The sequence below is a fragment of the Miniopterus schreibersii genome (assembly GCF_964146895.1).
Source record: "Miniopterus schreibersii genome assembly, chromosome: 16".
Lineage (NCBI taxonomy): Eukaryota > Metazoa > Chordata > Mammalia > Chiroptera > Miniopteridae > Miniopterus > Miniopterus schreibersii.
In genome coordinates this window covers 7,072,857-7,086,170 of record NC_138116.1, presented here as the reverse complement: position 1 = coordinate 7,086,170, position 13,314 = coordinate 7,072,857, and the positions used below count along the sequence as shown (strand labels likewise).

Here is a 13,314-nt window from a genome sequence, read left to right as displayed (position 1 = left end):
GATAAACTGATCTATGGTGTGCTTTTCCATACGTAGGTTACGCTTTGGGATATAAATGTATTTGAAAAGGACCAGATCGGTTACGGTGTGAAGAAGAATTTACAGGAGGCAAGAGTAGCGGGGGGCCCGCTGCAGACCCGCCGCCTTCCTCCGCGGAGGGGCGCCGGGCGCCAAGGCCTCGGCTGGGCGGTGACCCCGAGACACGCCGCACAGGCCCGAGAGGTGCTGAGCCGGAGGACACAGAAACGGACTGCAGGTGGGGAGAAACAAAGACGTGGGGGTCAAAGGTCAGGCTAGGTTCCTGGTACGAGCAATCGTATGCGTGGACCGCACTGTAGTAAAGTCATAGCCTAGGAGACAAAGAAGACTAGGACGGAGGAAAGGGTTATAGTTTAGATACGTGATCCTCAAGGTGTGTTTTAAACATTCAGTGAAACTATAAGTGAACTATTGGAGGTAGCCGTCCCTAGCTCTGGGGATAGGTTACGCCTGGAGACATGTTTGAGGTCAGAGTTTATAAAAGGTGTACACCCTCACACATAGTATATTTTATATGATTATCTTAGAGTAATTAGAATTTCCTAGAGAGCAATATTAATTTACCAATCTGCTGATTATAAAGATTAAAATACACGTTCTTAAAAATTACATAAAGTGGTTTAAAAATGAAAGACTGTACTGTATGCAAACTTACAATCAAGAAGAGAAATGACCAGAGGCCACTGTTTTTCTTCCCATTGCGAAAAATGAATGCAATCACATATGTGAAGAAAATAAGGGATGTCACGTACCCAATACTACACAGGATCTGGAAAGAGAATATTAAGGCTGAAATAGGAAAATGCAATCTAGGAAAGTGCTCATACTTACACCTCAACTTTCCAAACTATGCGACAGCAACAGCAATGTGACGTTCTTTGGTTTAAGATGACTAATGTTACAGCATTCATTAAAATAATCTAATAAAGTCATTTCCTAACTTTTTGCTGCTTACCTGAACTAGCAGGTTTTGGATTATGAATATGATTTCATCTGGGCTAAAAATGTAATCTATTATTTGCATCACAAGGAGGAAGGAGAAGTACAGTGGGACATCCACCAACGCCTGCCCAAACCAGTAAGCAGAAGGGTAGAGGCCCGAAATCCATAGCTGGGAGTGAGCTTTTTTCTGGTTAAAAAAAAAAAAGAGAGAGAGAGAGTCATCAAAAGGTCCTGAATAGTCAAGGCTGAGAAATTACAAATACATGGTCACAAACATTCTCTCTATGTCTCTTCTATCTATTAGGCTGATTTAGGACATGAGTTTCACTTTGTTAACTCTTCTTACCTTATAGTCACCGATGCTGCCCATCGCAATGTAAGGGGTAAAACAGGCCGCCACAGGGATCCAGACGAAGGCATAGGTCATGTGCCCATAGTCCTCTAAACTGGGCTCCTGAAATCATGCAGAACACATGGGTATATATGGGCAACTGGGTATATAGTTCCTTTATACTTTTTTAACTACGTCACTCAATCAATCAGTCGATCTGACCACAAAAAGTACTTCCCAAGGTTCTCTCTGCAACGTCTTCCACACATTCATTTTCAATGACGAGTTGCAACAATGTGGAGACTTTGAACATGCATCCTGATATGCTTAGGAGGAAGCAAATTCCACCAGGCTGTAGGAATTGGCTAAGGTCCCACGGTTAATGTGTGCAAGGTAAACACAAAACTTCTGCAGAAATTCTGCTCTGTAACAAGGGGTGTGTCTTCGTCTACAGAAGGGCCTGGGACCAAAGCTAAACACTAGCCTCCAAAAGCACGCAGGCCACTGAGGCCGTGACGGCCACCTGAGTAGAAGGTGCTAGTAGCAGATCAAGGTAGAGAAAGCAGGGATGTCACCACAGCACCCTTTCTTTCCATTTGGATCGCTCTCTCCTTCCTTTCTGCTCCCACCCCATAGCATTCTTCTCAGAAGCGAGAAGAAAGGGGCATGTTCCACAGCAAAGCCACACTCTCCTTTCTTCTCGAAGGCATTAAACTATAAAGAATGAAAGAACAAATCAGGCCACCGCCACCACCCCAGTCCACATCCCTTCAGCCACAAATTGACCCTGCAGTGTTTGGATTAGATAGGAAATGGAAGCTTTGGACGGTCCTGGAATGGTACTAGGATAGGATAGGATAGGATAGGATAGGATAGGATAGGATAGGATAGGCCCAAGGTGTCATTAAAGAAGGCAAAGGGAGATTCAACGAAATGAGATGAAAGAGATGACTTGAAGACATAGATTTACACCTCCCTTCCCACTGTGGATATTCTGACTCAGAGGATCTCAGCAGAAAAATCATATTTTAAACAAGATCTGCCTCTAGTTCTAATTCAGCCAGTTCTCCAATTACCCAAAACTGAATGTTGTTTAATGGAAACTTAGTGCATTTCCAAGAAAAGCAATGTTAACAGCGATAGTGATAGTGATAATAAATGCCTTTTATTGAGCACCTATGGTTTCCTACTTTTACGTGTTTTATCGCTCATGTTTATAATAACTTGGCCAACTGAATCGGTTTTTCACATTGCCTCATTTACTTCTTAAGAAACCCCTGTGATGAACTTTTTATGTGTATTTTTGTGTGGATCAGTGAACCATGGCCTACAGAAGTCAAATTGTTAAGGAGGCCCCACTGTCTACCTTGATGACTGGCTGTTTCAACCAGGTCCCACCACTCAGCCCCACAGATGGTAACAGATCTGAAACCAAAAGTCATTTCTTTTTCCCCAATTAATTGAATTTCCTGCTGTTCCATTGACCCTAAGTCATCCAATTAAGTTTATAATGTTATGTAATTATTGCTAAATATTGTATGTGTGTATATACATGTGTATGTATGTATGTACATAGTAACTTATATGAAACATAAACTTAGTCAAGAATAAGTTCATAAAAATTAACATGATGTTATTTTAGCATTTTAAGTATGTTTTTGAAAAATTCTATGGTTCAGGATAAGCGAGGTATATTATACTTACGTCAAAATATGTGCTTCTGTCTGTCTGGATGTGCTCTGAAGAATTAAAAACTCTAAGCAGCGCGTTGCTGATGATGTCCATGAGGACAGGGAAGCAATTCAGCCTTCTGGTATTGCACGCTACTGAAAATCTCGGGTTCTGAAATAAAACAAATATGCATTTGGAGGCCTCCAAAAGCCAATACAAAATCTAATGCAAGACTATGATAGGAAATCGTTCAAATTATTGACAACACAGTAAGGCCAAAGCACTGAATCCAACGAATGCCGCCATCGCTAATATTTGACGAAGTCCCAATATGCTGCAGGAAATCCAGTATCGTGCGTGGTCTTCACTGGCCACCACTCCAGCCGTGTGGCTTTTCGTGCCTGCACTCTCACAAAACAAAATATCTCACTTGATTTTTAGCAGCAACCCTGTGAAACTCTGTAGTGCAAACTTACTTTCGCGGGGCGGTAGATTTTGTTTCAAAATGTGATGCATTCGTTTTACAACCGAAGAAGGGGTGCACATGTGGAGAGCAGGAGGCAGGCAGCTTTGTAAGAAAGCATAGGTTTTCCCAGACACTGAGCTCGCGATCGCAGCGTTGCATGGAAAATCTCTTTTCAGACGACATTTTAAAATCGTTTCACAATATTAAGTTGTCATTATGCTGTACAGCTTGAACTCATACAATGCTGTATGTGAATTATATCTCAGTAAAACTTGGGAAAACACACACTAAAAATGGACATTATATAAATGTAAACTATTGCTGGGGGGAGGATGGAGGTGGGAGAAGGCAGAGAGGGGATAAATGGTAGCGGAAAAAATAAAAAATATATATATATCTTAAAGACATGATTATTTTTATCCCAAATAAAAAGAATGTAAGTAAATTATTATCTATTTTGGCCAAAAAGGGAAGCCAGCTTTGAGCACGCATTTTCACAGTTATAAATAAATCAAGTGAACTGTGTCTACCCTGTTCATTAAAGCGATGTTTATCGACGTTAAGGGTGCCATTTTAAAAACGATTTTTCTGAGTGTACTGGAAACAAACCTGACCAAGACATATCAAGGACTGCTTCGATCAAAGGTAGTTTCCGATTTTATTTTTGGCTTGGAAATCACGTCTAAAAATTAACTAAAAAGCTGCCAGTGGTGGAGCCCTGTGACGGTAACTGCCGAGCCGCACGTCTGCCCCGGTCTGCTCGCTTCCCCACCCGCCTGCGCGGGGTCTCGGCCCGCGGCCCTGCGGGGCCAGGCGGGCGGCACAGCTGTGGAGCAGCAGGGCGGGCAGCGAACGGCACGGCGAAGGCTCAGGCTCGCTTGGGCAGCCGTTTCTCTGTTCCACCCGGACGGCCAGACGGTCACATGGAGGAATTGTTTAAGAGAAGGGAGAAATTTACATTTTTATGCGAAACACACCCATCTTAAATACTGCCAAGTAAGGCGGCTCTTCTCAAACTTTAATGAACACACCGATCCTCTACAGATATTATTAAAACACAGATTCTAACTCAGGTCTGAAGCAGGGCGTGGGCTTCTGCATTTCTAACAAGCTCCCAGGCGATCCAATGATCCTGATTCATGAACCACGCACTTCAAGTCGCAGGAAACTAAGTTTTTTTGTTGTTAACATCAGAGAGATGAGCATAAATATTTATCTAAAGATTTGACCCCTTTCAGTAAAGCATAGCAGGTAGGACTGGAGTTTCCCCCTCCTATAAAAACCACACAGAATTCTACTGTAAAACAAGCAAACAAACAAACAAAAGCTAATATTTCTTTTTGGTTGAGGAGCTGAAGTTCACAATAGGTATCAATCTGACCGATGTTTGGAGGATTCACCAAAATGTCATGTGACTGATATCCGTTTGGGAAGATTTATATTAATGACTGAAATGGAACATGAGTTAATAAGACCTAAGCTCATTGTTAATCAAAGCCGGGCACACAGTGCGGTCGGGAACGAACTGAAACAGCCTTTCACCGTGTGCCACGTGGAGGCCCTGGCGGTCACCGCGGCCAGCCCCTGCGGGGGGCGGCCGTCGGGGCCCCGCGTACCTTGTCGTCCCCGGACACCGTGATGGCCCCGTTGTATGACGGCTCGTCAGGGCCGTGTCGAGCTCCAAAAGCATCCACTTCCAGAGCGATGTTCTGCTGCCTCAGTGCCTGTATGAAGCTTTCAATGCTTGACCCTGCCCAGAAGGTAAAGAGCAAAAGAAGCAGAAAAACAACACAAATAATATTAAAAACCACAACAGCTGGAGAACGTCCCTCGAACATTCCCAGCGTAAGGGTTAAGGATTTCCTTAAGAAGGCAGAAGTGATGCTGTGGCACTAAAACCCGTCGTGATACCAGGGATAGGACAAGGCGACTTTCCCCAGACGCTAGGCGTTTTACTTGTAATGTTGTTGGTGCAAAGACAGGCGTAACCCACAGACACAGACAACACTGAGATGCTGGCCCGAGGCAAGCGGGGCGGGGGGGGAATGGGGACATCTGTAATAGAGTCGACAATAAAAATAAAGTTAAGAAATACTATTGAAAATTAACTCTGTAATCCTTGAAGATATTCATCTCCTATTTTCTTAGAAATTTGGAACATACTTTTTTTCCAGAGCCCAAGAATGCATCTAGTACTTGAAAAATGTTATGGAAAGATCTCAAGCATCAGCCAATGGTTAAGCAAATTTGCCAAATGTGTTTCTAAAACCAAACTTCCAACCCTCTCTTTGTCATTTTTAAATTAATTTTCTGTTTGGCATCATGTGTGATTTCTAAGACATACAGAATCTATTTTTCCTTCATGGTTTATGCTGCCTGGGGAATCTCTCAACAAGAACAACATTTACAGGTGGCATTTGAGCTTCAAGTTCACCTGTTTTGTTGATGACCAGTAAGTGTGTCAGAGGAGCCTGAGGCGGTTGTCCCGGTGAGAGGAAGTACATATCGGGAGACAGTCCCCAAGAATAACTCCTTCCGTATAGCTTATAGAATAGATATTCCAAAAACGGGGGGAAAAAGCTAATGCTCATAAGCAGTAATCTGCATAAAGAAAAGGGTAAGAGAAAATTAAAAAAATTCATGTGCAGCAACTTTTGTAGGTTTTTACACTTGGGCAGATAGTGGATATATTAATAGAACTAAATGATAAACACTAACCAATATGCAAATCATGCTTTTCCTCACCTTTCCTTCTTTCTAAAATGAGATGGTACCTATGAAGCTATCCTTGGTATTTCTCTCTCCCCAGATGCCTCCCTGTACCTTTAAATATGTCATTCAAGGTCATGAAATCTGCTGATTATGACTTAAATCTCTCCAGTGCCCACATCTTTGCTCTGTCTCGGTCTTGCATTTCTTCTTTTTTGGGGAGCACCGCAAGCTGGCATATCACCAATACCTAGACTTACTACACTCTGAAACTTGCTCTCTCCTATCTCCGATTTCTATAAATTACAACATTTTCTTATTCACTCAGGCTCCGAAGCTTGATTATTTTATACTCATTTCTCTCCCATCCACCCCTTTTCCAAATGGTAGAAAATTTCTATCTGTCATATCATTATTATTTATTGCCTGCACATATTCTCTCTTCTACTTTTCAAGTTTGGATATTAATTATATCTTTCCTGACCTCCTTTAATATTGTCCTAAATGGCTTTTCCCCTTGTATCCAGTGTCTTTTATTTCCACACCATTTGTACTGTTGCTCTGCTAAGTTTCTTGGCATTGAACAGAATAACCAGAAAAATAAAGCTTCAGTAGTTCCTTATTAGTCCCAAAGTCCGAACTCTCTAGCTCTATGTAATATATTATCAAAATTAGTTTTAGTTTTTGCATACTCTGTGTTGCAGTGAACTCAAATTAATAACAGTTCTTCAGGTTGCCCATGTATCTCCATGCTCAGAACTGCTCCCTCTGCCTGAATTTCCACCCTGCTTTCTCTCCTTAGCTAAACATTCCACTTTCTTACACCAAGTTCAAATTCCCTCTCATGTAAAATTCTTCTTATGATGCCCTTATTTGTTTTTTAAAAAATATATCTTTATTGATTTCAGAGAGGAAGGGAGAGGAAGAGAGAGAGAGAGAAACATCAATGATGAGAGAGTCACTGATTGGCTGCCTCCTGAATGTCCCCCACTGGGGACAGAACCTGCAACCCAGGCATGTGCCCTGACTGGGAATCAAACCACAATCTCCTGGATCATGCGTCGATGCTCAACTGCTGAGCTACGCTTGCCAGGCTGATGCCCCTATTTGGACATAATATATCTTGTACTGAATGCTATAGTTAACAATATTGGTCCAATTTTTCACTATGCTTTTTTGCAGTTCTTCTAATACCTTCACGAGCCAAATCTCATGTCTGATCTATTTTGATAAGTGTTACACACATTGGCCACAGTGTTATGCAGAGGTGCTCACACATATCATTGAATGAATGAGTGTCCTGGGTGGAGAGCAGGGCTCATGCAAAGAGGTAGTATTCAGTGAAGAACCAGAAGCTGGAGGGAACTGTAGAGGTTCCAGAGAGTGAAGTGAAGCCTCTGCTAAGCTATGGCTGGAACAGAGGCAAGTCTTTGGGATGGAACCTAAGTGTTAACTTTCATGCTTCCGGTACACTACATCAACCCTTTGATAAGAGCAGATTCTTTGTGAAATTAAAAGAAACCCCCCGTACTTTATCTATTTTAATTACACACTCACCTAAGCAATAAAAAAATGGCTTCCATGTTAAAAAGGCCACATACAGTTGCTGAAATTTACTTCATCTGGAGTTGTAGTCCCCTTCTCTCTCTCTTGAATTTATTTTGAATGTGACTACCAAACACACCTGAAACCCTTGGGTACTCACATGGTCATCAGAGGTTTTTTTTCATTCTTTAACTTTAGGAAGCGGACTTTTGCTATTGCACAGGTCTGCTGCCACCAGAGAGCCATGCTGCTGGCTGCTTTCTTTGTCTCATGAAAGGAAGACAAAACTTGTTCCAGCTCAACAAGGCTTCCTGTGTCCTTTGTCTTATCACTTTGTAACTGTCCCCAAACTCCAATATCTAGAAAATGTAAAATCAGTAATTTATAAAGTGCCATTTAAAATGTGAATTATTTCGATTTCCCTATGATCATCTAATTCACCCCGTGGTGTCAGAGTAGAGAGTCTTGGACAAAGGTACCAGTAATCTAATTCATGGTTTTACTTGAGTACCTGCTAGAGAAATGAGAATGAAGCAAAACAAGCAAACAAAAACAAAAAAGATGCACTACAAGAAGAAAAAAATGATATAATAAAAGAAAACCTTGTATTTTCTGAAGAAAAAAAAAAGTTCTGTGACTACAACTTTAAAGGACTTAATTCATTATAGGGAAATCAATGGAAAGAAACCTATATTTAGCCAAGAAGAACAATCTATTCATGGCAAGAGATAAACTATCTTAGTACTTCTGACCCAAGTGGAAGAGTTAATACACATAGACCCCCTTCCCTTTCCCCTCTGGAAATATGAAATTGGTAGATAAAAAATATTTTTAAATATAGGTATAGTTGAAAACAAGATAAAAGAAGCGCCTAGAGAAATTGACCAACTCTAGACTTTCAGAAAGCTACATGAACATTAAAAGGTAAGTGTAACCACTAAGAAAAGATAATCAAGTGTATAACTTAAAAAAGGATTAAAAATAAAACCCCACTTGATCAATCAGAAAAACACACCCAGAAAATGGAAAAGTACGGTAAAGAGTACACACAGTAGGATGATCGTAAACCAGAAACAAGGAAATATCTTAAAGTCACTAGAGAGAAAAGGTAGAACACTTTCCAAGGTAATGACAATTAGACAGACAGAAAATTTTCAACAGTAACAATGGAACCCTGAAGACATTGGAATGATATAATCAAAATATAAGAAAAGTAACTGTCAATCTACAACTCTAATTTTCTTTTCTCTATAGCTCTTATACACAAGGAATATTATATTATGTACTTATTGTCTGCTCCATGAAGATCCAGTCTTACATACTGCAGTATTCCACATGCTTAGTAAAATGCATGGTACAAAATAGGAAATTCAAGATGGGAGACCAGCATTGAGAGAGAAGGGAAGGAAACAGAAGTACATTTCTATCTGCTCTATATTTTCCCAAGACTAGAATAAATCATTATACTCCAAAAGTATATAGTTTCATCATTCAAAGCATATTTTCAAGATAAAATATTGCACAGAAATATAAAATTCTTTTTTTTTTTACCTGATTCATCAATAGCTGATTTTCCTTCTAGTTTCAAGAACACCTCATTCAAAGTTGTTACAGAAACACCATAATTCTCAATGCCTTGGTTAGAACATCTATCAAGATCCCTGTAGAGGTCTAAAGGTAGACACAAAAATGCACCAACGGAATATAATTTTAATGAGATTGATAATAACTATGCTTTTTAAAAACAGAAAATACTTTTGATAGACCAAATGCATTAATCGGAAACAAAGTTATCATATAGACATTCCCTTATTTATAAAATAATTAATACAGTATGTTAGTCTCCATGTCTTCTTGAGTATAAAATTTTAAACATTTATTTTTTTCATTCTTAGAAAACTACATATGTGAAGGATTCTAAAATAAATTAGTACATTTTACTTAATGTGTTTTTAAAGTTTTAATTGATAAATTATGGGGAATGTTATGGATGGATTGAATATGTCAACCCAAAATTTATATGTTTACAACCCCATTATTTACTTAAGAAATATTGTCTAGCAAATAGATTTATACTTTCATGTTAGGGATAATTGTTAGACATTTACAATAATAAATGCAACAGAACTAATGCTATTATAACATCAGTATAAATCATTCTGCAGTCTCTACGTTCTGTTACCTGGAAATTTGTTTGTCCTTTCCAAAGGCAAAATATATATGAGCTTTTCTTCACTCTGTGCTGTTAATTTGGCATCAGGGATGTGCTGTTTAACAAGTGATGTTATATTGTCTGGATTGCACATTTCATTCAAATGCAAACTAACATTTAAAAAAGAGTAAATTAGAGTTATTTTTCTCAAACACGATCTCTACAAACAATTGTAGTACGTGCTTGTGCTTTCATTAATGTTCATGAGACAAAACATGTAAAATCTAATGGAAGAAGTGAGACATAAAAATAATAATATAGTCCAAACCATATCATCTATACCCCGTGGTGTAAGGGATGTTAGAGATAGAGAAGGTGACTCAAGGATTGTCATTTGGAGAAAAGAGATATTTGGCTAGGTCTTGGCTGAGCTGAGGTGGGAGACAATGCCCAATGTCGTTTCCATCTGTTCAATAGCTCAACTTTGAATTCTCCCTTTGCTGTAAAGTATGAGTTCTGCAAAAACTAGCTCTTGAACATGGGAAAAACAAAGACAGAGGTAGTTTGGTACAGTTGTTAAGAACATGGTTTTATTGTTCTACTGATCCATGTTCCAGAATGAAGATCTAATGTCTCTGAGCATCAGTGTTCTCATCTGTGAGATCAAACAATACTAACCTCTCAAAAAATTTCAAAATACAGAATAAAATAAAATATGTATAAGATAGCACAGGGCCTTGCACTAAGTAAGCCCTCAATATATGTTAGCTGGTGTTACTACTATTTTTTTTAAAATCCAAAATGTATTCAAGCCAAAGCTAGTCTGTCTTGTTATGAGAACACACAAAGTTCTTCATGAAATCATTAGATTTGAGCAACCCTGTTATTAGTCACATGCACTGAAATTTACTGAAGCTATAGAATGATGAGGTATCACAACTGACTTTGATGACACGAACTTAAAAAAAATAGATTTTAGTAAAAGCTGTTGTGTGTTTACAAGGTTTTGTGCTAAGCACTCTCCAGGATACCAAACAAGAAGAATAAAGAACCTTCTCTAACAGAGCTCATAACAAAATACAATATAAATATATATAACATGATATAAATATAATATAGAGCAGCATATTATAAAATAAGTGAGGGAGAAGTTGAGTTAAACGATTAAGTTCTTTGCACCTTGTTAATTACTCATCTGTCCAATATTTTTAGCCTTAAACGAAAAGTAGGTGTTATTACTGTTGTTCTATAAATGAAATTACTGACAATCAAGGAATTTAAATAGCCTAAGGCAACAATTCAAAATTATGCTTTCAGGGTTCCAGAAGAGTGGGTGCTTTTCAAAGAGAAAACATTCAGAAAAGACCTTCCAGAATGGATAAGATTGGAACATAGTTTGAATGAGCTGGAGGAAGATGTGTTAAACAGATGTCCCATCTCAAGCAGAGACAAGACCACGGAACACACCTTGAGAACAGTGGGTGGTTCCTTTCAGTTGGAAAGTATGGGTTCAATGAGGTCATACCAAACAACCATGCTGAGATGGTAGACTTGACCAGATCAAACACCTGGAGTAAATAATGGGGGAATTCATTTAATCACTGGGGATAAAGTGACCTGAATTATTTTTTTAAAGAAATATTAATATTTTAGTGGGAAATATAGGGAGCAATTCATATCACACCTGTTATCTTGGTCCAAAAATTCTACCACTTATAAATTATGTGAGTTGGGCAGATTATTAAAACTCTGCGCCATATCAAAGAAGAACGGTAATACCATCTGGAAGTCATCTGGGTGATTAAATATGATCATATGAGCACTCTGTGTGTCCATATCTTAGCAAGTACCTAAACACAGCCAATGCTTAGATAGGCTTTGCTTAATAATGACAGTAACTATGAGCTGGAGAGGAGACAGGAGAGAATGAAGGAGAAAATGAATTCAGGGGGCACCGAGGGGAGGCTATTGAAATTGTCAAAATAAGCCAAAATAAGCATCCGAAACATGATAAGAGAAAGGGCTGGAATATGGATACATTTCTTTTAGCAAACAAGGTTGCGAAAGTATTTTCCAAAAATTGTATTGAAACATGGCTTAACGTCTGCAACTCCACATATCCTTTGTTCTAGCTACAAAAGAGCCGTTGTGGCTCAGTTGAAACACAGGTCTCTTGAAATGAACACACCAGTTGTGTAGCCCGTCCTGTGTAATATTAGTACTTTAACACACTAATATTGATATCACCTCAGCATCTCCAACCTGTTCTAACCTGCCTCCAACAAGAAGGTTCTACCTTAAATGGTAGCCGATGCCCCATTTCTTCTTCAGAAACAGGGACGAGCCTGCGCACTTCAGCTTCCCATTGGATATAAACACCTTTCGATCTAAGTAGAAAAAAAAACAGGACAAAAAATGGTATTGAGTTGTTTTTCCACTATTTATAAAAGAACAAACCATTAATAAACAATGCATTTTACGAGCATGGCCCACTAAAACAGATGCATTGGAATTCTGATCACATGTAGGCCACTTTCTTTGTCATCCAGTAACTGAAATGATATGCATATGTTAGTTTATTCTCTAGTGTACTTAGAAAACTTATCATACATTGAAAGGATCTGTTTCAAGCCAGCTGACATTCATACCGAATGACGCATAGTATATCTCTGAGAAGAGCTACGTATTTTACAACCAATGCACTAGGGTCAATGTACTCGGGGATGTAGGTACTCAAATGGGCAAAAGATTCTCCCGTCTTGGCTCATGGCAGCCAAGCACATGGCAACTGTGTTGGAACGAATCTATACGTATTCCACACGTGTTCCCGATTTCTCAACTAAGATACATGAAAGAAAAGCAAGGGTCACCAGCCAGGATGTCAGCCTCATCCATGAACTGGGTGCTGAAGAGAATGACTCTGTCCGATCTCCTCTCTTTGAGAAGATTCCACACACGGTGCCTTGAGAGAGGATCCGATCCAGCAGTTGGTTCATCCAGTAGCAAAATCTGCACAACAGGAAAACATATAAAATCATTTTCCCCTTCCAGGCAGAATTCTTTTAAAAAGCAATATACTAGTAGACATATTTGGAGAAATAGCTTAGTACTTAGTTTTTTACTGTAACTGCTCTTTTGCATTTAGCATTTACAAATTGAGTCTGACCGAATATAATAATTTCACAGTCCTCAATCTGATGTCACTGGTAATCTTAGTTCCATTTACCTGAGGGTCTCCTAGAATGGCAATCCCAAAAGTGAGTTTCCTTTTCTGGCCACTGCTTAAATTTTGAGCAAGAATGTCTTGAATATTTTCCATCTCCAAGTCCCGTAAAATTCGTTGTACCTAACCAAATAAAGAATATTTGGTCCAAAACCCAGCATGTTTATTTTTAAAACACTGTCATTTTGCTGTTCATTACAAGGGGGCTGTTTGCCCTTTGGACAATGGACTTGGTA

The 13,314-nt window shown here is 39.2% G+C and overlaps 1 protein-coding gene across 3 annotated transcripts in view; it reads right to left on the bottom strand.

Annotated features, from left to right (window-relative positions):
- The window catches only part of ABCA9 (ATP binding cassette subfamily A member 9), a 44,633-nt gene that overhangs the window by 13,980 nt on the left and 17,339 nt on the right, over positions 1-13,314 (bottom strand). For all 3 annotated transcript variants that reach the window (XM_081115854.1, XM_081115853.1, XM_081115855.1), the window contains exons 14-25: positions 13,082-13,201; positions 12,726-12,864; positions 12,152-12,242; positions 9,886-10,025; positions 9,255-9,374; positions 7,864-8,062; positions 5,884-6,050; positions 5,066-5,199; positions 3,017-3,154; positions 1,328-1,435; positions 995-1,168; positions 695-808 (exon numbers count right to left, since the gene is read on the bottom strand). In XM_081115854.1, coding sequence (XP_080971980.1) covers positions 695-808; positions 995-1,168; positions 1,328-1,435; positions 3,017-3,154; positions 5,066-5,199; positions 5,884-6,050; positions 7,864-8,062; positions 9,255-9,374; positions 9,886-10,025; positions 12,152-12,242; positions 12,726-12,864; positions 13,082-13,201 — 1,644 coding nt within the window. The remainder of the gene's footprint in view (positions 1-694; positions 809-994; positions 1,169-1,327; positions 1,436-3,016; positions 3,155-5,065; positions 5,200-5,883; positions 6,051-7,863; positions 8,063-9,254; positions 9,375-9,885; positions 10,026-12,151; positions 12,243-12,725; positions 12,865-13,081; positions 13,202-13,314) is intronic.